This window comes from Haliotis rufescens, unplaced genomic scaffold (genome assembly GCF_023055435.1).
Source record: "Haliotis rufescens isolate VD_foot unplaced genomic scaffold, xgHalRufe1.0.p SCAF_1, whole genome shotgun sequence".
Classification (NCBI taxonomy): Eukaryota; Metazoa; Mollusca; class Gastropoda; order Lepetellida; family Haliotidae; genus Haliotis; species Haliotis rufescens.
Genome location: NW_025963779.1, coordinates 55,779,621 through 55,806,356, shown reverse-complemented (window position 1 = coordinate 55,806,356; position 26,736 = coordinate 55,779,621). Strand labels below are relative to the sequence as shown.

The window sequence follows — 26,736 nt, the reverse complement described above, 5'->3', positions numbered from 1 at the left end:
GGCATCATCATTTGCATAATGTTTGCCAGACAGATCTTTCTTCAAGTTTGGGAAGAGTTGGATATCTGACTGTTCAAAAATCTGGTGAATATGGAGGATGGCGTTACAGCCATGGCGACAACTGTCTTATGCACAGGGAACATTGTGCTTTAGTGAGTTTCCAAGCCTTGATATTCTCGCGTTTTTGCTTGAGCAGATTAGTAGTGGACATTAATGGTATGATCTTTCAGGAGTTAGTCCTTTGGAATCCCAGAAAGACGTAAATTCACACTAGAGATGACGAACCTGGAGCATTTCGGATCAGCAGCCGGCGTGCTGAGCCATTGTATTGCCCGGTTCATTGCTCAGAATGTTCTCAACTCTCTTATGAGAGATGCTTACTGTATGGTGCCTATTGTACGCTTGAGGTGGCAGCTAAAGGTCTTTCTAATCATAGATCATCTTACATGCGCTTTTTCTTATCTCATTTTCGATGTAGGACGGAGCATCATGAAGGAGTATCATGATATACAATTGACACCATGTCCGCATACGTGTACGAGGTACGTAATGGCAGCGCGGTAGCCACGTTTCACCATTGTCATCTACAGAGAATACCTTGTCACTTAAATTGGATGCCTTCAGAAATCCACTGGCTGGTTGTGTACATGGTTCAAATATAGCATGTAAGCATAAGTGTATTTTGATATTTGTTTGAATTTAACGAAACATAACAAAAACATCCTCCTCATTACAACGATATATAATGTCATCACAAGAAGACGTCTACAGGTCACAGTACAGCTTCCTCATTCCTACATTTTCAGCGGAGAAGATGCTTAAGAGAGCCAAAAATGCATTTTTAGAGAATTTAAAAATAGGTTCTGATGGCAAATGTCAAATCATGGTCATAAGTCTAATTGTGTAAAATCATATGCAAGTATGTTGCATCCTACTACTGATTAAAGACACGCCGAATGTAGTTACGCTTTGAACACAAAATGGCGGAGTATTGGCAATAAGCAGGGTTACAAATATTGCGGCCATGGCGGCTTTATTGAAATTCGGATTCAAACCTCTTTGAAACCTTTATGTGAGAACATTGAAGCATGGGAAGTTTCAGCTTCACTGATTCCGTGGTCTCGGTGAAGAAGGTATCCAGAGAGTCTAGAATGTATTTTTTAGGGCATATGAGCACTTTCAGCGTGCATAAGTTTTATTTTATAATACCGTATTGAGTATCACTATAGTATACTTCCAGAGAAGTAAACTTGCTTCATATTAAGTTAAGTAAAAATAGTTTTATTCTGAAAATAAATACTGCATCCTTCAATACATATTCATCGCGATTTTAACGTCGTGATTCACAATTTGCACGTGTATGTTCATGCACGGTGCACAATTTGGATGTGTGCGTGTTTGTTGGGAGCATGATACTCACACACGTGGTGTGAGTAACACACAATGATTGTTTGTTCTCATACACAGTTTTGTTAAACCGTAAGTAACGCTTACGTAAAGCCACGGCTTGTTGAAAATCAACGTCTCCACGCCGTGAGTATGCTTCAAACAGGAATATGGAGCAAAACGAAGTTGCTTGAAATTTTAATGTTCATCGAACCACAATATCATCTCTTTGGAGATGTTATCTACAGCAGGGCAACAGTCGTGACTTACCTCGGCCGATGGTCCATGTGTGACGTTACGTTAATAAGACAACCATATTCGGTTGGTGTATCAACGGAATCAATGCTAGACTGCCACATTAACAGCTCGGACAGTTCCTGGGTTGAAACCAATTAATTACAGGCCCGTACTGTTGTGTTTAATCATCTTGTGTTCTCAATGCATCGCCTGTATAAAGGCAAACAGTGGTCACTTATTGTTAATTGAATGGCTACACCACCCTTCTTTTAGGGCGTGTCTCTCTTTGTCCTGTTACCCGGCATGGGTGTTGCTAATGAATTTGATATGATAAAACATTGATCAGACGAATGACCAAATATTATCTTGTTCTTTGCAATAACATAACATTTATACCACTTTATGAGAAGCTCAATTACTCTTTTCCGTTGGTATACATTCAATCCAAACTTCAATTCATTTTGAACAATAACGATGGAATAATTACCACCATTTTAGATACCATGGAGCCATATTGAAATTCGGATCAGACCCGTTTCAACAAATAATGTGTCATCATTTTTGGGAACAAGCATGTGAAGTTTAGCTTCACTGGTGCAGGGGTTTCGGAGAAGATGTTTACGACGGACGACGGAAAAACAGGCTGACGTGACTTACAAGTCAGGTACTCTGATAAGACATCATTGGTATACATTTCAGGGACTTCTGACAAACGTTTCAATCAGATAAAAACAGTTACATTTATGTACGGTTTACCACGACACAGGGTGGCAATTGATGCAATTAAATGCGCAACCACGGCTTTGCTTTGCTCTAAACTGAAACATAAATAAATAGCATATTAAAATTGTGAACCTCGAGTGATAGTCCACAGAATAACGTGAATTTCACTTTCACACAGCGAAACTGTTCTGTGTGACGTTATATTGGTACATCCGTGTGTCCGGGTTCGATTCCACATAGGGGCTGTAATGTGTTTCTCCTTCACTGATCAGGCAATATTCTTTGCCAATATCGGCGACAATGCAAATTCACTCATTCATAATTTCAGGCAATCGTGTTCATTCAAAAATTCTCTATGATGTAAGTTAAGACAATGATTGGATAACATTAAATTGTTTTACTTAGAAAGAACATGCACAGTGAAAACGAGTTCTAGGTACAAAAATCACAGCGCATAATCATATCACATTCTCCCCACGAGGAATTTGTCGCACGTATAGCGTATATTACATAAACAGAGCACATTCATAGCATTACGATTTATATTTGAGTCATGAATAAGGACGTTAGAAAATGAAAACTCCAATAACTGTTAATAATGTCTACAAACAAGCAATGATTAGATCACATTTGGGTAGGTATATATTTCATGCGTCTTTGTATGTTCCTAAAAATAGATGCAATAACATATCGGCACTTAATGTTAGTCTTTAACAATGACAAAACCAAAAAGACAAATCAAGACCCCTTCTGGTTCATATATATCATTTGGCTAGTTTCACCAAACGTAACCGTATTATTGTCCGTTCCATGGATTTAACCGGAAACACAACCAACATAATTTGTCATCTTCAACAAGTGTACTTGAACAATTCTCAATGTGGTTTTTACAGTGTTAGAGCACATATACTGACATATTTACAGTCCAGATAATATCTAGCCCCCTCCGGTAGGATTGTACGATCACGACGATTGATGGAAAATCTATGATGTGAATACTCAGTCCAAAGCAACACGCCCGTGATACGGTAACTTTTGCCCTGGCCTCTCCTGTCGGTCACTGTTTGAGCTTTTCAGACTGCACTTATTGTAATCCTCTTTAGCACTCGGCTAGACACCAGACACCAGTTTCTGCTCTCAGTCACTTCAATTCACCAACTTCAACAAGCAGAGTAAACTGCAGCGCCCTTGATTTAAAGGGCTGGCAATTCGGAATCGACTTCTTCACAGTAAGTTTCAATTCCTTAGTCAGACTTTAGTTTCATCTTTTTCCTTCTCCACGTGCCCGTTCACAGACACCCACAGATTGGGAAGTCTCAGTGATGTGCGGGCAGTACTGCGAAGGCTTGAATATTCCGTGACGGGAACTTTGAATTGGAACGCACACAATTTTGACATACACAGCAACTTGGTGACTTCCTTTCTAAAGAGCTTCCCCGTTATCATGTATATGAATATATTAAATGCATAGTGGGTAGTGCCGTATTCCTTAATGATAGTTTGAATCAAATAGTATGTGAAAAACCGATTCCACTGAGGATCTTGTAGCACCTGGGACACTGGGATCTCTAAGCTTCCTGAAGGGAACTCGAAGTACAGAGCGTAGACGATTGTGACGGGAAGGGTGGTGATAATCTGATAGAAAGACACAGCTAGCAGCATCACCGTTGTTGCAGACGTCTTCTGACCGCGACCGTGAAGCTGTTGGGTTTCCACTCTGGACAGTCTTCTGAGTTCCCGGATCACCAGTATGTTTAGAAAGAGAACATTTAGAGGCACAAGAAGGAAGACAAACATTTCGATACTCATATTCCAAACTATGAGAAAGTTGATCGGTTGTGCTGTAACAAGTTCATCTCTGGGGCCACAGTCTGATGCATTGCTGTTGTAGGTGTAGATGTAACCTTGAATACCACTCATAGACAGTGACAATGCAGTTAAGCAGGCTATCACAATTTTGGCTCTTTTCGTAGTACAGAATTTTTCCCTTTTAAATGGATGACAAATGGATATGTACCTCTCCACTGTAAATCCCAGCACCAGCAGTGGGGAGAGGTACTGACAAGCAATATAAAAGATAGGGTAGATCTCGCAGACTCCCGGGGCATCCAGAGCATGTACCCGCCATACTGTTTGCAACTCGAACATGACATGTAGACACAAAAAGATAAGATCATCCAGCGCAAGAGCCGCCAAATAGCACCCAGACGAATGACGCATTCTCTTTTGAATCCAGACTATGAATGAAAGCATGTTTCCAGGGAAGCCTATTGCATATATAACGGGTGTTACATATTGGTCCACCAACACCTTCTCTGGCGAAAATCTTTCGTCGAAGTCTAGGTTACTGTTTAATCCAAGATCTTTTAGTCGAGTCTCATTTAAAGTCATGTTGTTGTACACGCCGTTGTTGACCACGCTTCCCATGGTTGTGTTCATCTGGAAAAGGAAAGAGGTATTAATAAAATGTACACATATGTAAATCGCATAAAAATGGTTTTGAATTCTTCAGTTGCATGTAATGGGGAAGAGAGTGGATGACATGGCTCAACGCCGCTTCGAGCAATATTTCAGTTGTACATGTGTTACGGCATATCAGCCTAAAGTTGGCCCAAGGTAGTGCAGGTCGTACATGTAAATGTGAAACCTAGGAGCCACATAGGGTGCCCACAAACCACGATCATGATCCGGTGGAATTCGGGAATTAAAGCCACGAGAAAAAGTAAGAGGTAGACACAACGTAATGATATTATATAATATAAAGCATTTTATGGCGTGCACACATGTACATGTCAAACAGAGGTCTGTTGATAAATGTATGCATTCCTTATCCAATACCATTTTCATTGTGTGTAGTTGAAGACGTATCAAGATTATTTAATATGAGATGAAGTCATTCATCTACATTACCCAATATACCAATAACTTCGACCGTTTGATGTAAACTACATCATTACCAGTAAACAAGGTTTCACGGTAAACTACAATTTATCGTTTTGGTCCTGAGCAAATTTGCTGCTTATTACATCATCAACTTGTGTTTGCTTTGAAAACTGTTTTCTTTATGTCTAACTGTCTCCTTGTGAGGTACTGTATGAGACATGCAGCGATATCTGAATGGCATACAGTGATGCTTTAAAGAAATACCCTTTTCATTTGGAATATCCACAGACACACGCAGATCAGAAGAAGGTCCTTTACTTTTAATCTGTCTTAACCTATTTGTTATGTAAACCCAAACTGTTCGTTCATATCAACATTCTATTATCTATTTATCTGTTTATTCGTTCTCCGGTCATATCTCACTCGCCATCAGCTCAAGGGATGTCGTTTCTGACATATATAAACATACTGTCTCATCTTAAGGACAATGTATTTTTTCTACGTGCTGCGTGGCTGTAGATTCCCAAGAGCCATTGTTACACGTCATAGAGCCGAGGTCTTCCGTATGCCCTGTAGCTGGGCTTAGCCACGTACGGCAATCCAGTGGATACGGGGACCTCGGGCCATTGTTTTGAGGAAAACAGGATGGGTTAAAATTGTCACATTTTTCGTACATCGGTACGATATTGCAGATAAAATCAGACCTAGAATGTTTCGTGGAGTAAATCTACAAGTAATAAATCCTTTTGTAGGAACCTAATTTGATCAAGCGTATGATTTTGTATACAGTTAAACCTTTTCAAATCGTACGGAATGTTTACATTTTGTTAAAAAATGTGCCCCTTTATATACATGTAGACATTCCTATCAATGTTTGTCTATAATGTAATTTTTTAGGACTAAAAAAGTCCGCCTCGTAGTTTCATCTTGTGCGTGAGTGGATTTTCGCCGCTTGCAGAATTATTCCAACACAATCATGGCGGGGGCCACTTGACGAGATATTCATTCGTAATGTACCCGTGTTTGGTATCGAACCAGGTTCTCTTGCCTGTAGAGTGAACGTTTTAACGACCGGACCACCCAACAAGGTGTACAATGGTGAATAAATGCATACAAAGTAAAGCAATAACAAATTATTTTAACAAATTTGGTCCTCCTCTTCCTGGTGTTTCAAGGATGTTTCGTCCACTAACAATATGTTATAAGTTACATGGCTGACAATCTGTTGTAAATACCTGGAAGGTTCAACAAATAGAAAAAAGATTAACATAAATACGACGTCGCCATTTGATGAGATATAACTGAGGCCTTCGGCGTGATGAACCAACGCTTTAACCACTAGGCTACCCCAAAACCACAAAGGCATGGATTTCACGTAGTGTATCTGTACTTAGGGTACTACTGATGCAGCTCATGATCAGTGCATTGGTGACACCACTGTAATAGACAGTACGGGATATATACATGCAGACAGAAGTTACGATGCCCTTGATATAGACCTTTGGGTACATTGCAAATGAACCACAGTGAAAATTCTGAACAGAACGTTACTTATTTAATCCACTGAACTATCGAATACTTTAACAGAGTGATGTCTCTTATATATTTGTAAATATTCCTTTAGTTACCGACCGTACTAACCAGGTTGCTATTATGACACATATTGTTCATTTCACACCGTATTATCTTTCTGTTCAAGTTTTCAGTTGTCGTAAAATCAACCTTTAGGTGTTACCTACATATATATCTACTCGGTAAGAGGGTCACTCACATTGTGATTCATGTCATGTTTTGTGTGTATCGCAACAAAAATGACACTGAAAGTGAAATACATTACTTGCTGAGAGTCAGTTCACTCTAAACTTAAACTACATGTATAATGGAAACTAGCACTAACGTATCCTCATCTTGGGTATTGCATCCACTATTCCTTTAAGATAGCTTCCCGACCCATTACACCACGTGAATGTTCTAAACATACCTATGATTATGACAGACATGTACTTCTACACTGTGAATATTTTATAAATGATCGACCCTCATTGACAAACTGGATATCGAAAGTTATGTCCAAATTGAACTTCTGGAAGAGAATGATACGCTCGCACTATTCTGGGGTCAGTAAACTTATAATCTGGAATTATGAACCAGTCTACATGGGAAAACATATCATTAATATTCTGTGAAAATGTCTTAAATTTCAGAAATGTATTAGATTAACCCCAATTTAATCTGTTGTATCGTAATAGTGCTCACTTGTGTCCATAGTTAAAGACGAAAATATATGTGTGTGTATGTGTGTGTGTGTATATATATATATATATATATTGATGTATAATGTATTTTATGAGTTAATATTGTCCCCATCTATATAAATACTAGCACGATGCATTTGCTCTGAGAATATCAGAGATTTTGTAAATCTTCGGATGTAACTTCTGGAGGAAATAAAGAAATTCATTCATTCATTCATTCATTCATGCTTGATATGTACTACTTGATATGTTTTCAATGACTAGGAGAAATAACGTGCTGAATATTGATTGACAACTTGAGTAAAGAAACTATAAGTTTCGATGTTTTAAAGTTTGTGAATGACGCACTTCTGTTGAATGCTTTCAGGCTGTATTTGAAAGCTAGGTTCAGCGAGTGTGCAGGCGCATGTTAACCATCTGCAGTTCATATTTTGAAGTTAATTAGACACAAGCACATGCATGAAAATGAGAAAAATAACACACGGATTGAAAAATGGGACCGAGATGCACTTATCCTCACTTTCTGCAAAGATTATAAGGACAAGACAGGTAACGATGATAATTGATGTGTGAAGTGGTTATTTGTTTCCAGCTTCACGCATATATGGAGACAGGAACATAAATATTGGCGTTCTACGTTGTGCCAAAGATCGCTCCACGAATGGGTTCATGTCATCGAGGCGTCGAGATAATTGAAAAATTTAAGCACCAAAACATGGGTACCCATGACCAGAACATAACGTTAGTATGCTTTGAAACTTCAGTTTGTCTTCAAGAAGCAATGATGAAAATTAACTAAGACACGCTACGTTTATCTAAAAATTATAGCCCTTCTCCCATTTCTCCTATTAGTTGCCAATAACTTTGGCTTGGAACCAAGTCCATTAGTTACATTCTTGGTCTACGAGAGTGCCGATTGAGGAAGGCAGGGGGGTCTGTAAGCTAAAAACTGAAATATCCTCCTGACATTTATGCGTACAGGCAAAAGAAAATTAAAAATATCACTTCGTACTTACGTATGATGATATATCCAGAACTTTAATCTACGATGCAAAGTGAATTGATACATTAATTACCCTAACGGCACACATAAAAACTTCAGCTTTCAATTTCGGTGATGGTAATTCCAAGAGGCAAGGTTAAACAGTTTTATTTTTGAGAACGAGTATAATGAAAAGTATTTTAAAATGTTTTTAATGTGTGTCATGAAATTTGAGACTATGTGTGTCTTCTTTAACTGTGGGCACGGGAGGCCCCATCATCTAAGGCGCCGCAATTTGCTGTGCAGATATGCATCCCCTGGGCATGCCAGAAACCTATGACTGTGGTTTCAAATCCCGGATCCCAGTTTGGTTTTACGCCGCTTTAAGCACTATTCCAGCAATAACACGGCGGAGGACACCAGAAATGGGCTTCACACATTGTACCCATGTCGGGAATCGAACCCGGGTCTTCGGCGTGAACGCTTTAACCACTAGGCTACCCCACCGCCCCGCATATCCAGGTAATATTTACACACTCATTCTGATTATGACGAACACGCTCCTTCTAATTCTGAAGATATGCCTCCCTTGCACTTGAAACACGCATAATTCATCCTCAATAACAAATTTGGTGACAGACTAAGAAGAAATCCGCAATCAAATGATGTAAACAACGGCACTCTGTAATGGATTGTAGGCAATCTGTGAAACGTTACATCGTGATACATCTTAGGTAAGCTGTCAATATCCGTGCCGGTAGAACCAACTGCAAATGGCAATCGTGACACTCTAGGGCTGTAATTGACATCAACAGCCTAGAAAACATATCGATCTGAACGATAAAAGGAACCTAAAGTGATCCGATAAGGGTAGGAGTAGTATGGTTCCTTTGATATGCGGAATAGCAAAAATAATATGTAACTCTACAGGTCACAACTCATTATTGATAGGGCATAGTACAGATGACTAAATGTCACTGACAATAATATATTTTTGGTTATTACTAACTACATGTACGAATCATATTGGTGACAACTTTTGTCTACATGAATTTCAGACCCACCGATGCAACTGAACAGCTTGTTAAAGCAAAACGGTTAACGTCCTTATAGTGCTCAACGACTGTTTAAAACACACAAGCATGCATTTTGCATTTGAAAGTCGTTTCTAAATTCGATAATGAATACATATGTAACAAATAAATATAATCAACTTGAACATTCATTGATCACATCGATATCCTCAAATTTGATTAATTATAAAAATAGACAATAACACAATCAAACTTGGACATACATTGATTGCATACACCATCAAAAGAGTGAGTGAGTTGGGTTTAACGCCGCTTTTAACAGTATTCCAGTTATATCACGGCGTGTCAGCTTAATGTGGGAGGAAAGCCCGAAGTGATGCAGGTCTCAGACGTTTACCACCTCGGTGAAACCCACGAGCACGGGTATGGTGCTGACAAACCTAGAAACATAATCGGGGCAAACCGGTATTCGAACCCACAATCATAGGTTTCTGGCGTGTCCAAGGGACGCAACTCTGTACAGCGAATCGCGGCGCCTTAGACGACTGGGCCACCCGTGCCCCCTCCATCAAAAGAACAAATCTGTATATATTGCTTCGTCTCGTTACCACCTTTGCATGTCCTTTTAAATAAGACATCTCTAATTAATTCATTAATTCATTTTTTGAAACGTCAAAACACAGTACAGCCAGATCACAATCGATACAACAGGCACAAACTATCGAGTGCCTCTTTTAATGAGACATCTCTTATTAATTCATTAATTCATTTTTCCATTTCGAAACGCCAAAAACTATCGCTAGAACATAATCAATACAACAAACTCAATGTATCGAGTGTCAAATTCAGATTATTCACTGCGCAAAGAAGTAAGTTGATATGCAAGATTAAATACATTTTGTATTTCATCACATGAGACCAGGCCATTAATTTCCGTCAGAAAGTATTTCTTACATGATTATAGATTACTAGTGATATTCTGTCGGGATCGAGGGGCTAGCATGGGAGATGTCATGTGTACTCGCACGACTTCAGCGGAGAAAGGCGTCCAAGCATCTTTAACGCACAGTACCATCCCACCCACTTCAGGGGTGATGGATAGCGAGAGGATTCATGTGAACAGCTCGAGCGTTGTACCATGTGCATGTGACAAGGGGAGCGGCTCTATTGTAATCGAGAGCACCATAAGCACACGTGTTAAAGAACCTTCAGCATCTCGATCATAGTTTCAGAAACATTAAGAGCCATTGATATGGTGTGGAGGCGAATGGACAAGCATGTTCTAAAAAGCACTTGGTTATCATTACCAGTTGAATTGCTGTGCGAAAAGGCAGTGTGTACCTTAACTGAAATAATGCATCATGTGTCATCCCAGCGATATATCATGAACTGTATGTGATAAATGATAAATAAATATCACAACAGTATTATGGCAAATGCATCTGCAACATTTTACAATAAAAGCGACAAAAGCCCAACTAAAAGCAAAGTTCGTTGTAGATTCCGACTACCATGAGCATGTCCTTATGAATCACTTTCAAATAGCAACGTTACCATGTGTTCGCAAAGGTGAACCTACCTTTGGCACCATCACAAACAAACGTTCACAGCGATTAAATTTCGTTTAAATTAAAACAAATGTTCCACGTATGGAACACAGTAAAAGCATCAAACAAAAACGGAGTTTACTTACTCTAAGCATCTACATTAACAATTATAGCTCACTGAAACAACCACTTTTGACACTTCTCAAGACCTAACAAGTAACGAAATGCACACAACTCATTATAACAATTGAATCACGCCATTAGATAACAGATTTGTGATGGTTTGTGTGACTTACTTTGAATGTTTTCTGTTTCCGAGCGAGCCACCTGTATGGGTGATCTTACAGGATCTCACAAGCCGGCGTTCTCTCCACCGTCATAGCGTCTGCTTGCCTGCAAAAAGACGTTTCCTAATTAAACCAAGCATAAACTATTGCTCCTGTGTAGAGCATCGCTAGGTGAATCAGTCTGCCCACCAATGAACATCAGAGGTCAGCATGAGGACCTTTTCTGTACCTTACCTATTACTGAATAGACTTACATGATATAATTCGAGTTTATCCGCGCAGAAGTATCAGTGAGGCTTATCAAGCTGCTTCAGCGAAGCCTTGATACAAATACTATGTTTGAGTGTCAAGAATAGCCATGAATGCGAACACAGGCTGTTGTGTGCAACGTTGTATGGGTATAGAAGCTCCAAGCATGCCCACTTGATTTTAATGAGCCAATTAAAGTTGCGAAAAATGACAGTGTTAGCGGCTGAGAGATTTTGACTTGAATTAAGAGACGGCTGGGTGGAGAAATCATATGATTTTCCTTGTTAACGTCGACCTATCACATGAATTTTACGTCTTATTATCATCGCAGTATTTCTACCTGTAACGCCATACGCTATGAGAAGAGCATGAGTCACGACCAGTGTTATGTAGGTGCTTGTAACTGGTGGGAGTGGACCTTTGCTATCAACCTGTCACACTAACCTCATAGTGTGTCTGTGAAGATGACAGGTGAACCGATACTGATTCAGGAAGAATGGGTTGCTGTCATTCACATTGTATATCACCACGTCATAAATCATCCGTCCCCTCTATTTACAACATAGTTGTAAAATAATTTGCCTGCCGATAATACGAAATTGCCTTTATTTACCGTTATTCACGTTCACTCACTTGCTTGTCGGGTTTGGAGTTTTTAGACTAATATGTTGTGCGTCACATCAAAAATTATTTGGTAAATAGGTTCACATTTGGCAAGCTGTAGTCTTACACTCCATGCAAACTGACTATGCCGATGCTATTGGCACAACTTGATGTGCCCAGTGGTTAACGCTATAGCTTGTGAAGCCGAAAACGCGAGTTCTGTTCCAGTCATGTGTACGATGTGGAAATCCTGCTTTAGGTTTCCCATGTAGTGATAATGCTGGGATATTGCCAAAGGCGTGGTGGAATTGAGTTTAAAGTCGCGTTCACGATTACTTCATTGATATAGTGACTGGTATGGACGTATTTGTGTGGCTGGTTCTACTAGTCCAGACTTATGCCAGTTTTATAGTGTTACCCATTGAGAAACCGTCTCGCAGTTGACATTGATTACTAACACAGGCACATTTTACCAACTCCCAGACACCCAGTCCTTGCTTTATCCCCTTAATGCCGAGCACAATACTGGTTAACAGCAAAGTACCATATCGTTTAACATCTTTAGGTAGGGCTCAGTGGATTGAACCACTGAGAATATTGCTGAAAGCGGAGTAAAAATATACTCACCGATTTCACTTACATTTCAACGAAGGACATATGCTCTAAATAAATCTCGCTTCTTACGTTTTCGTTAAAAATCTAATGTAAAACCGATGTTTGAACTTGACATATTACAGTGATGTGTTCGCTGTCTTTATGACGCATCATATCATACAGAATGCCGTTGGGCTTTCTTTGGCAGACTTTTGTCACGTCAAAATTTGTGATTTACTTCGTTATAACCGGGATATGCAGTCGTCGACACAGGAAGTGTTCTAACTGATTGTCTTGAACGTTAATACCCCAGAGATAGTGCAAGGTATAAGACAAAAAAATCTAGGGACAAAAAATATCAATCCAATTTATTATAACAACGGACGTGATAAATGAAGATGTTCATGTAATTAGTTGCTCAGTTCTTTGCTGTCTTGTTTCTTTTGTTGTTTGCGAAATAGATTCTGACCTACTGGTCGCCTCACACGCATGGCCTTTCTGTCACTGCCAAGAAATCTAATGGACGACGATATTCTCAACGATGGACATACCGTTCTATATTTAGCTTGTCACGAATCCATTGAAGCTTCTGATGAAGTAAGGACCTACAAACTGATCTCAATTGATAAATGTATAACACGGCATGACGTATAGCGCGTCATGAAGGTACTCTTACCATTTCCCGTTCCATAAAAAAACAGATGCAAATGGGCCTTTCTACTCATTTAGTTCTCTCAAACAAAGAACTATAGAAGCTGTAAATTGTTTCATGTTGTGCTTCCATTACGTTGGAGTACAGGCCAACACAACGATTACTTCGCATGCCACAGTATCGTCAATTTGCTGGTCCCCCAACCAATTTAAGATAATGTTTCATAACTGCGTTTGTTGAAAGCAAATGTAGACAATCTATTTCTCATAAGATAGCTCATCTTTCAGAAACGTTACGAATCTTTGGTGTGTACGTAAGACATAGAAAAAAAAATATGTATGATGTCATAAGGAAAAATATCTTGACATCAGTTGTTTTGTTTTATATACATGTTCTCGTTATATTTTTATAAACTTCATCAAATTGTCAACAGTGCTATCATATTAAGCAACGCCGCATTTGCTTTAAAGCGTGTTTAAAAATGTCGTAGTAATACTATTATCATGAGCATGAGATTTAACTGACGCATTTGTCAAATGCCAAAAGCAAATTTGATAGAAATAGAGATCAATCCGATGCCAGATAATTCAATCCTACAAATTAACACAAACACAAATCATAGACGACTCTATCGCTAAAGGAAGTAAAAATGACAGAGTATCGCCTATGTTGAAGTAACCTTTCCAGTGAATAGCGAAACAACACAATGTGCGACAACATTATTTGATTACGAAGTAAAATAAGGAATTATCTGAAACAACTCCAATTACTCTTCAATCCTAAATTTGTATTACAAAATGGGTCTGATATGTTCAACTCCGAGAGGATTCAGTAACGAGCAGCGTTGAGGTGAGGTGAAATTGGGTTTAACGTCGCGTCCAAGATTATTGCACTTATATAGCGACGTGCATGTACGTGTGTGTGTTTGTGTGGCTGCTTGTACTAGTCCGGACTGATGCCGATTTATAGTGCTAGCTCACTGAGATACCATGCCGCAGTTTAACATGAATACCCCACTCAGACACAGTATACTGACTCCGAGCCGACCAGTCCTTGTTTTAGCCCCTTAATGCCGAGCGCCAGACAGGGTAACAACAAGTACCATCTTTTAACGTCTTTTGGTATGACGCGGCCGGGGATCGAACCCCGGACCTTCCGCTCTCCGGGCGGACGCTCTACCTCAAGACCACGGAGGCGGTTAGCAGCGTTGAGAGTGGAGAGTAGTTTGAGGGGGCATTACTAATTAAACGGTCTTGTTAGCAAACAGTATCTAATTGAATAACTAAAACATGCTTGACTCTTTTAACATATCACGCTGGGGACACCAACAGTGGATTCCACATATCGCACCCATGTTAGGATTCGAACCCGGATCTTGGCGAGAATAAACAAAGCTTAAACACTGTACTCATCCACCACCTCATAACTTTGGTAACAAGTATATGGATGTTTCCCACAAGAATAACAAGCTGTGGTTACATCTGCACAAAGTAGCATAACAATCTTTGTTATCATGTTGTCTGTAGTATTTCTGAATCGACCGTGGTATTTCTGGCATTAAGGCCTTATGTGACCAGATGGTGGCCTTGTGTCGAATAATCATGGTCTTGTAAACTAACATCATGAAGCTATTATGGCTAGGTATCAAGGTTTACACTACCTGTGCCATTCTCCGCGGCTCTCCAATCAATCATAACACCATGGGGAGCGGGTGTCTGACTTTAGAGCCGAGTTGCTGTATTGTGGCGTTCGAAGCTTTGGCATCAACGGTAGGTTTCTCCACATGCCGTTATTGTAGCCAGCTGATAACATTACATAGAAACAACTGTCTGTGGACCACATGGGAAAATCACACGGCGCAGGTAGATTGTAGCACCACAATGCCATCATTATAATGCATCTTCATTATTACTGTAACTCAACACAAATGTTTTCATAATGTTGTAATATTTGTTAGATTGGGCCAGACAATGGCTGTAGAACGAAAGGCAATAACCAGAGGCTTGGTAAGTAAATCGGTGAGCACATTTGGTGTTTGGGAGACAATAAACAGTACACTACATATTACCACATGCTAGATTGAATAGAATAGGTACTAACATATTTCAGAGTCAGTTAGTGAGTGAATTTAGAATTATTGGTTTTATGCCGCTTTAAACAGTGTTTCTCTTATATTATGGCAGATCAGCTTAGTATGGGAGGAAAGCCAGTGACGGAAGCCTCAGACGTTTACAACTTCATTTGCTAGCTCTGCACAGCGAAAGGTTCTAGTAGTCATGTAGTCATGTAGGGGACATTTCCCTGTTGTTGTTTTTCTGGTAAACAATAGACTTGCCTTTGCATGTGTTTGTGACGGGTGCCACCGGTTGAGCAGGACACGCTCGCCTTTTCGCGAACACCTTTCATCACTTTATTATAATGATTCATAAACTCATGCTTATGATATAATCAAAAACGTACACTCGACTTTGGTTTTGGCAGAGACTTCTTATGAGTTTGGAAAGCTTTCATTTATTGACAACGTTATATTATCATATACATCTACAAACACAATAAGCAATAGACAACATGCGTTTGCAACCTGCTTTCAATATACAAGTGAAGTAATGTGATTTATCTCCAGACAGAATTGTATATGCCACCGTTAACAGGGCAATGTACTTTCCCAGGTTGTAAATGTCATCTGTGTAGGGAGTGGCTCAGGTTCTGTGTATGTCAGTACGGTGGACCATTAGCCAAATGTGCAATGCATCATGGTACTTGTTAGTCGTTTACCGGTTTTCCACAAATAGCTGCAGTTCCATGTGGTCCACGATGGTTTTGTATTTCGTGTACAGTATCATGTCTGCATGCTTCGGTATGGCGTCACTTACACATGTGTCAAGTGAATGAATAACTCAACGTTCATTAATATTCCAGCTATATCGAGCCGACATACACAGTCATGTATATAATCGATTTTGAATCAGGCAAATCAGTGACTAAAAGTATGAGCATTGATCCACATGGTGCGTTTTGGCAGGATGACAAGGAATAAATAAATACACCGATCTAGCTGATTCTTCAGTTACTGTGGATTAATTTACCCTTTGGTTCCATACAGTGGATAAGTCCCCGTTAAAACACTGCTACTAAAAAAACAAAATGAGTTGAACAATATCGAGAAGGCGCGTTTCCTTTAGTTTCTGAGAAAACAGCCGGGCCAAATATTTGGGATGTGTGATGCATTATCGTTAAAATTATGCCTTTGGTCCTCCACAACAAAGCGAATTCACAATGAGACAAACTATTCCTTGAAGTGTTTTTATACAATATGAAATCAGAAACTAATGGCTACGTGAACGGGGTTTACACGTACATATCCTCACAGGGAGACGGAAACAGTTATGGTTTCAGGCAATCTTTCTGTTGAACTCTAATGGAGACCAAAAACAAACATTCCTCACCCAGCCCGAATTAGTTCAATAGTACAGCTCCATTCGTCAAATAGAGAAATCAAAATTGAGACCTAACTTCCAAGAAATAGTACCATGAGCATAATAAACAAGCAATCAGCTATTCATTCTCGCCATGAAAGTCTTGACTCTTCATTAGATGAATATTGATGTATTGATCCAAACAACAATGAGTGCACAGCATCATATGTCCACTTCCTTGTGTCTACTACATAATATGTTTATACCAGATCCTGAGCTTCTCGGCAAAAACATCCCTATCACATTTAAAACCAACTTCATTTACCCGCATCATACGTGATACGCAAAACAGACTTTTAGTACACGTAAAGTGTCCTTTCCTGTTTCATCCGGAGGTTCAGTAACTACTTCAGAAGAAGAGTAAAGTACGTGTGGGCAGTCTGGAACTTCTGACCGTCTAATCTCACTCTGTAAATATTGTTTCATCGTCACGCCAATCAATACTAATAGCCATAAACGGCCTGCACTGAGCTCTGAACTATTTAACCAGCCAAAGATGGTAACTACAAATATGATCGCCCTTGAAAGAACTTATAGATTTCTTAATGTGATCCTATTACTCAGCGACTGTTGACAGAACCTCCTTTACCTATTCATCAGATTGTATCAACTCAGAGGGAATTTCACGCAGTTTCAATTTTACGTAAACTCCCTATTACCTCCGCGATTAAACTTCGTACAACAAAATCCATTTGCGGATTAGATGAAAAATTAAGTTGTCCAATCGAATAAAGACCAAACATCAAAGGGAAGAGCAAGATTCTCCTTGCATGATTGCCAATGCGGGACAACGTTTCTATGTCTGACCTGTAATGGCAGGTTTACGACTTTGGCTAACACAGAATGTCACATTTGAAGACCTAACTTCAGGTCATTACGGAAATTACCCCTGTTAGATACTCTGTCTGTATAACGCTTCTGTAATGCATTCCACAAAAGAGTCTTTTGATGTAAACTATCTCAAAATATGGCAATTTAAATTAAATCAAATCTTCATATTCTTTAATATTATTTAATAATAATCTCCTTTCGGAAAGCATTTGAAAAAAAAAACAGACAGAAGAAAGAAACCATTTCAAGTCATTTTGAAACGTGCAGTACATATATTTTATATACACATGTATCTTGTGGAACATCGGTAAACTTTATTTTATTTGCACATGAGTAAATGTTTTTGCTGTGTCTACATTAGAAGTAAATATCAGCTAAAATACTTTTGTTACCCACGTTAAATATTCATATATAAATATATGCGTGAACCTTCAAAGCTGGATATCTATAAACAAGCTCAGAGAGTTAGAAAAAAATCTATGGCCAATCTCATATATTTTCAAATGGTATTACCCTGAGATAACTACACATAGTTGATGACTTATCCCCGCTTTGCCTATATAGACACAGAAACTATTTCCATGCACTAATTGCTATTGCAATAGATTTAATGTAATAGGTAAACATCTGATGACTAAAAGCCTTGACGTTTAAATGTCAAGGTTAGGTTTCTTGACTGATTACCTCGACCGACTTCCTTGTATTATCTAATCTGACAAAGACTTTCACAATAATGGTGACATATACATAATATATATAGTATATTTTCGCTTCTAAGGGGTCCACTTGGTTCAACTTCTTTTAGACAGTAAGGCATCAGCAGTCTAGTCATGAACTTGTATCCCCTCTGGCATATATAATTCAATATTTTGATACTGTTTTAATTGTTATATGGCAGCGTATTTTATTTCTAGTATTTAACAATGATTTACTATGTATTTGGGAAGTGATTAGTCGTCAAGAATGTAGTGTCTTTTAATCTAAGCAGTCGTCAGGAAGTTACTATGTTTAGATGCTAGTGTGGTGTGTAAAATTCCGGAACCGGCGAGACTGGTCCCGTATAGAGCCTTGACTGGAAAGTTCTTGAAGCTGGTTAGATTGTATATAAAGTCGGACAAAGCGTCCCTGCCTCATTTCTCACAAATTCTCGCACCCATTTCGTCTCACACGCATTTCATAGCTTTGGAACCAGCTTGCATGTGAGGATCGCTCATTATCCCTAATTTCTCTGCCTAGCCAATCTCGGAAGCCTAACCAGTGTCGTCGCAAGGTGAAAATACGTTATTATCACTTACTTTGGCTATCACCACTGTATTTGTTTATTTGAAACTGACCACTGCCATTATATTAAATATTACCATTGAATATTGTACAACCACTCTATTGTTTACTACCATTGTAATTGCTGTGCAGTGTTTTATGCTGATTTGTAAACTTAGTGAATTTTGTAATACATTTGTTGATAGTATACCATTTGGTGGTTGTTTGTTGGTTTCACACTGGTTCTCTGACGTACAGATTGCTGGATTAACATATTGTTTCTATTTGGTAATCGACAGGTATTTCGTGGAGCTTTGTAAGGAAAATACATAATTATATTTTACATGAAACTAAAAAACATTGGGTATTGACGTATACTTGTGTGTGACCTCCACAATAAATTCTACGTTCCCCAAAGAGTATTTTGAACCTAAACTAACACAGATTATATGTTGAAGTGTGGATTCATAAATATCATTCATTCCGTTCATTCAATTTGTTCGGTGAACGCTGGAAGCATTAAATTGTGATGGGAAGTCTACCTTCTCGTTGTTCACAAGACATATATAATAAGCTTACTGAAAATTGTGAATTTGCCATATAATCACATCAAGATGCCCCTAATTATACCAATAGACTTTCAAAAACCGCATCGAGTCGTTCACAAGATTATGTTGCAATCATAAATTGTTCTGACCAATCAACATTTTTTTAAACTAGCATCAAGGAAACGATCTGTTTTCTGATAAAACTGTTCAAACCAAATCAGACGGTTGTCTGTTTAAGAAAACGAAATGAGGAGAAAAATATGGCAGTGGCTGTCTTAATCAAGAAGTAATAGGTCAAATGTCGCCAGTTTTACTAAAAGAAATAACTTACCATGACCTTGAATGAAGATGAATTTCTGTCTTTGTATTAGGCGTTATCTATCGCCTGGTATGGCCTGATTTTCTGCAATTGACGTTCAACCTAACGCCCATGTGTAAATCAGAGCGTCAAAAAACGCATGTGATGTCCGTTTGGTGGTTGGAATCCATCATAGCCAAGCAAACGACAATCTGTTTCTGAACTAATCAATACACTGTTTGGTCTTAGCTCAATGTCCGTCTCTTCGTCCCACAACCATCGATAACGTGATTCCGTAGATTACTACAGATTTTTCTTTCTAGAAATGACGCAACATGGCACACACATGCATGTAGTTAATACTATTAATAATCAGGGGCACCTTTATAAACTGAACCTAAGTTATGGACCTTCATGCGATATCAGATTCATCGTGATATGTACCAATGGCTCTTATCATAATGGATCTTATGAAAAGGATCTTTTCAGTACAAAGCAATCACTACATCAGAGACATGTATTAACATATATCAGTTTATTTATGGCTCAGTATTGTAAATATTAACCTAAGTGATGTTGTGGGGTTTTCAAACACTCTTGTATTTCTGTGCACAAGAGGCATCATCAAATTGATAATGACCACTGCACAAGCAAGGGTAATAGCTGTTTGGTTTGTTTCAATAATTAACCTGTAAGGAGGCGCACAAACAAAAAAAGCTTCTTGAAAGAGCGTTGGAATGCAGATGAAGTATAATACTCAAGGATCTCTGGCGCCATTTGCTACCATGCGAGGTGTGTAATTACCGAAGAAAGGGTTCATCTCATGTAATCTTCTATAGTCCTTTGTTCGGTTGTCAGTCGATCGCGCCATTCACAATGCAGTATAAAGACGGGTTGCGAAAAATATAATTTAAACAGAGAAAGAAATGTTCATTCAAACCACACATGAATGACTTTTCTTTCGATTACATGAAAATCAAACAATGCTATGTAAATCATCATATAAAATACTTACCAAGGCAACGGATGAAACGTAAAGTCGTTTTTCAAGCAATGAATGATTTGTATGAAGTGTTAATGATTTGTATTGAATGGCTCGCGAATAAGGTTTTTATTTCACTTTGACGTGTTCACCTATCTACTGTTATGATGAGTTACGTACAAAATGATGATCATGCAGTTAAGCATCCATCATTCCTTTTACTCGTTTTGCTGTCGTTTAACGATTATATTATTTGACTTAAGGTTTTTTGTGACAAGGGTTTAGTTACCCTGTCTCAATCTTCAGAAACACCTCCACGTATTTTACATCAGGACCATCAACAAACATATATCACTTTTTACTACAACATTAATGTCAATCACAATCAAGTTGGATACGACAGAAGAACCGCTCTATACGTTGTCAATGAATGATCAGTCGTATACAATGAATGCATGGAAGGTGTTGCTTCTATAAGATGTTATTTCAATTTAATAATAATAAGAATAACGTATATTTACGGAAATGGCATGCATTAGGCCCATGCTATTATGTTTTACATTTTGGTCACTAGGCATGAACACTTTTTTAACAGAGCAAGGTGAACACACAGATCAATATTATGGAGTAGCTTGCCATTTCTTGTGGACATTAATATACAAAATAGAGGAATATACGTTTGTCTTAATTCATAACAATGGTTATATATAAGCAAAAGTGACATCTATCGTATACACCCTTTAGAATACAATCTGTGCAGATGTACGTTGTTCCTTGGAATTTACTTTTATAAAACATTAGTTCGTAGTTTCCCGATTGGAACTGAACACGGGATTAACGGACTCTCTTTCCACTCACTAATGACAAACAATCTTCACATACGGAGTGCTGCTCAACAGAGAGTAGGTACTTGAAAATAAGTCATTTTGCAATTATTTTTTATGCCATGTGTGTTGGAAGCAATGCCTTTTTCCCTGTAACCTGTAACGCTAACAATTTATACTTCTTATATTTGCTTCCCCATGTCTCGTCCACGCGTTCCCTAAAACCAGACTTGAGTAGCATGTTGATCCAGATGATAATGCATTTCATACTATTTTGATGTGTATCACGTGTCAGGGACAACGATTAAGTGATGCCAACTTCAAGCTAGTAACAGAATATCGTTAAGGAGAAGTGACATTATAAACGTTTTATCAGCTGCATCTTCAATACAAGAGATGCATGTTCTCAGAGGCATCCTTCTTCTAACAGACTAAGGGCAGCGGGCCCATTTACACACGTATATGTGGAAATGTGGAAAAACTATCAAATAGTTTGACTGAGTTTATAACCACATATTGACAGAAGAAGCATTCTGCACATTTATCGGTTGACATCTGTTGATCGATCAAGTTTGTGTCATTCAATGGAACATATACTGAATAAATAATGCATAAACGCTGAAATAATATAAGTTAACCTGGTCATTAAGAATTGAACTAGCTATTCCAATCACGGGTTTTATTTACAAACCTCACAAAATACAACTTGTAGGCGACTTCTTGCTTCCTGAATTTCAACACTTCGATGGAGAAACATCGAACATTCATATCCTGTTTCTGGTGTGTGAATGATCGAAGAGAACAGAACTGATCTTAAGGTTTTCGTATAATTTCAGTGAGTTTTTTCTCCTAATGGATACATTGATTTAATTTTTTTTTTAATTCTAAAGGCTATTTTAGGCTATTACAGAAAGCTAAAGTAAGCTAGTTTTATGACAAATATGATACCTAGGAATGTGTCCTGTTGTTTTTTGGATATGTATGACGTTTCTACACTGGCATGTCATAGAAAAGTCATAAATAGCCCACTGTGTTGCAAAACGAATATAATTGGGTAAAGTTATTCTTTACCCATAAGCAGCAAAACCTCTGCACTTGTATGCAGCAGATGTAATTAACCTATTAAAGTAACCTATCGTTTTCATTAGTTTAAAAAACCAGTCACTTGATTGTTTGGTCCATTTATCACTTGACGGTCTGGTTTGTTTACGGGCCGCCGTCGAATGGCAGGAGCAGTGCTGCGCGGCGTCAGGCAATGAATACTTACGATTTGTATGCAAATTTTGTGAATGTCGGGAGCTACCGGTAAGGCAGGACATGCTTATCATTTTCGCCAACACCTGGTGTCATCACTGATTTTCAGTGGTCCATTCATATAATCTGCACAGCTATTTTGCCCTTTACGCCAAATTTTAACCTAGACTTGCATTGACAATTTATATTTTCTACGATATCATGTTAACATGTTTAAATATAACGCAAGGTTATTGCGAATGTTTGGAACTCAAGATTCTTTTATGCCCGCATGTCGGCCTTTAAATACTACAGCATCCTTTGGTCGATGACCACTCCATGTCAACCATGCAGCCCAATAGAAGTATATCAGAGATCCTTCATTGTGTCGAGGTACATTCATATAAAATGATCATGGTATTGTACACTCATTGTCGTAAGAGGCGAATAACGGGACTTCATTGATGCATGTCATCGTTTCCCAATTTCGTGGATTGATGCTCGTGGTGTCCATCACTGGGTTGTCTTGTCCAGACACGATTATTTACAGACCGCCGTCATATAGCTTGAATATGGCTGAGTGCGGCGTTAAATAACAAAAAAATTTATCCGGCGATGACAAATGGTTAGTGTAATAGCAATGTACTTCGGACAATATGAATTCAACAGGAACAGATACGTATACATCATGAATCCTTTCTATGAAATGTGTGTTATTCATATTCACAGAAAAAAACAATATCGCAATAAACATGAAATGCAACCATTTTTTAACCATTTTAAAACAGTTCAGTGTAAGCACGTGGAGTGCTTTGAACTAGATACAATTGCGATGTCACGATAATTATTACAGATCACAGTGTATAAATTCTTGACACGATATTGTGCTTCAATGCGAAAAAACAGTTCATGACCTATTCCTCCGTTTTTATTCTACTACCATGACAGTTGTTTTTATTTCTTTGAGCATAGAGTCATTTCACCATCAGTGTGTGGGTTTAATGATATGTAATATCATATAGTTAACGAATGTGATGCGTGTGTTTATTGAGTTCTACAGAAATACCACATTCTGTAAAAATGCAAAAGTATCTACTTTCCGTGAACATGATCGATGTTTTCATTTTTCTGTTGATTGCAGATCACTGGGTATTAAAAAGTGCCCAAATGCATATTTGCTGACTGCATGTCATTTTAATCAATGTTAGAGTAATGATCTTGTCGTAGTCTTGGCAAATAGCAACGTAATTGAAAGATTAATTGACATTTTCTCTTGGTGGAAGTTACATTGAATAGTAACGCTCAGATGTTACTACTTCAAATCGCATGACGTTTTCGTTAATTTGTGCAAAGCTTCAGAAGATAGTTTTGTCAATCAAAATGAAAGTCTGTAGCCAAATAAAATAATAGGAGACCGTTCCTGTTAAGAAAATTGCCACACAGACATTTTTAGAAACAAACGAGAAGTAACCAAATTTTAATTGACAGAAAAATGTTAATATATATCTTTTTCTATCCGTTATCATCCTGGTTGTAGAGGTCTGTAAACAACTAACATTAATTTAGGTGATTTATTGAAAACTATGGTCTTAGACATCCATCATTTTCTTCAAGGGAGGAAAATTCAGGAGTATAAGTATAATGCTCTAGTCACCTTCAGGCAACCAGGAAGTGATTAAAGGATTGCTTTGTGGCCAAATATGTGAGTGATCCGTTATAACGCAACCTTGGACAGTATTCCAGTCATATCACGACGAGACAGATGTTTGTGGGAGAAACGCCTGAAGGGTCACACTGTAGACGTTACCACTTTAGTGAAACCAACAAAGACAGGTACTTTATTGACAAACCAATACTCCGTGAAGTACCCACTGGCCAGCGGTTCCTTTCACGACGAAGGGACGCAAATCTGTACTATGAAATGTAGCTCCTCAGGCCACTGGACTACCTAATTTAGATCACAGAGATCACAGGGTAAAATCACTGAAGCAGATCGAATTAAGTTCAGGAATTTCAAGTCGATATGATGAATATATTTCACCATATATGTACACTTTAGGGAAATATCAAACAACTACGCATTTCGCCTGGAAACAAGTGTTGACTCTTTATGCAGATATACATAACATTATAGATGTCAGTAGCATTTTTTGTAGAGTTTCGGCTCAATGGACAAATTACGGATGATCATACCGTCTGCTACAAACACCAATGTAGCTGAAGTAAGTATATACGTGAATATTGGAATTATGGTGGACAACTCATATCAAAGATATCACGACATTGATCATGTCTGAGGTCATGGTGGTGACTTTGTTAATCTGTTTCAAACAAGATATATTTGGCAGTTTTGTCACATTTCGTAATTCTCTGATTTTGTTATGTTGTATACATGTTTTATCAACTGCTATTCATGATCACAGCGGATCCAAACAATTGTTCTGTGCATGACCGTAATTTACAGATTTATCTTTTACCTTCAAGTCTCTGCCGACTTTGACAGCGAAGGATAATCAAAGAGATTCAAACTGACGTACCTTCTGTGAAGTCATATGATTATGCGATGAGGTTCCATCTTCTAAGCTACCGGCTCAACGTGTAGGAGTTATAGAGGAGCAGATAGTGAGATACGGAGAAGCAGTACGGTATTAAGAACAGCTGCCAGGTTACTGATTGGAAAAATTACCACAAATAAAAGACTGTGTAAAGCTATAGCTGAACAAAAGTTATCCATATTCAGAACGGAATCAAATCTATCATGAAGATCGAAAAAAGCAAATCCACACTTTTGCACTTTATAGACCGTCAAGACAAATTGTCATCCAACGTTTCCGTATTTAAAGTCCACAGGAAATGATGTGACACGATACCAACACGCTGATGATGCGCAATCAATACATACTCTTGTCCTTATCCAGTCAATGTCGTCATAATAGCAACATGCGTGTTATTCTAATGTCTGAAACCTGCCTGGCCCCGCACGTTCCTAGGACTCCTTAAGTAACCAGGATACGACATCCCTGGAAACACGCTCGCAAGTGTTGCAGCACCACGCTTGCAATAGCTGACTACTTTAAAGAACCGTAACTTCTCACTGTTGTGTCTGCCTAACACATTCCCAAGCATAGGCTGTAATTGCGACCGCCTGCTTCGAGTTGATTATGTGCATGTAGGTACCAGCTATCTATTTGTGCTGCCTAAGTCAAACCATATTCTGTATTGGCACATTTGTTAACTCGGTGTGTGTATCAGTTCTATCAGATTGAATTTAGTGGGATAATGGGGTGGCCCAGTCGTTTATGGCGCCGTAATTCGCTACGCAGAATTGCGTCCCTTGGGCACACCAGACACCTATGATCATGGGCTTGAATCCCGGTTCGCCCGGATTATATTTCTAGGTTTGTCAGCACCATACCCGAGCTCGTGGGTTTCGTCAAGGTAAGTAAACGTCTGAGATCTGTTCCGGCTTTTCACCCGCATTAAACTGACATGCCGTGATATAACTGGAATACTGTTCAAAGTGGCGTTGCACCCGACTCACTCATTTACTCACTGATAAAGGGGAACAATTGTATCTCGTTACAATCAACATTTGTAAGAGGAAAAGTTTAATTGTTATTTGCAAGATATGCGATGATGCTCAACGCTACAACATTAAAATTCGGTGAGTGAGTGTGGATTTATGTTGATTTTAGAAATATTCCAAGAATATTATGTGACCATTGCGTGTGCGACGAATCCCAAAGGGACTCAGGTTGTAGACTCTTTTGCGAACGCAGCAATGGTACTACAAATCAATGTTCCTAATCAGGATGTACCTGATATCACAGCGTTTCAGTTTAATGTAGGAGG

At 38.6% G+C, this 26,736-nt stretch overlaps 1 protein-coding gene across 4 annotated transcripts in view; it reads right to left on the bottom strand.

Moving 5' to 3' along the window:
- Nucleotides 1-2,728: 2,728 nt before the first annotated feature.
- Nucleotides 2,729-26,736, bottom strand: part of LOC124131534 (growth hormone secretagogue receptor type 1-like) — a 140,462-nt gene continuing 116,454 nt past the window's right edge. For 2 of the 4 annotated variants that reach the window (XM_046494840.2, XM_046494839.2), the window contains exons 3-4: nucleotides 11,344-11,440; nucleotides 2,729-4,785 (exon numbers count right to left, since the gene is read on the bottom strand). In XM_046494840.2, coding sequence (XP_046350796.1) covers nucleotides 3,595-4,785 — 1,191 coding nt within the window. In that variant the 5' untranslated portion in view covers nucleotides 11,344-11,440 and the 3' untranslated portion in view covers nucleotides 2,729-3,594. Of the gene's footprint in view, nucleotides 4,786-11,343; nucleotides 11,441-11,588; nucleotides 11,625-25,421; nucleotides 25,894-26,736 lie in introns of those variants that run through there. The other 2 variants (XM_046494841.2, XM_046494842.2) reach the window with 2 other exon arrangements.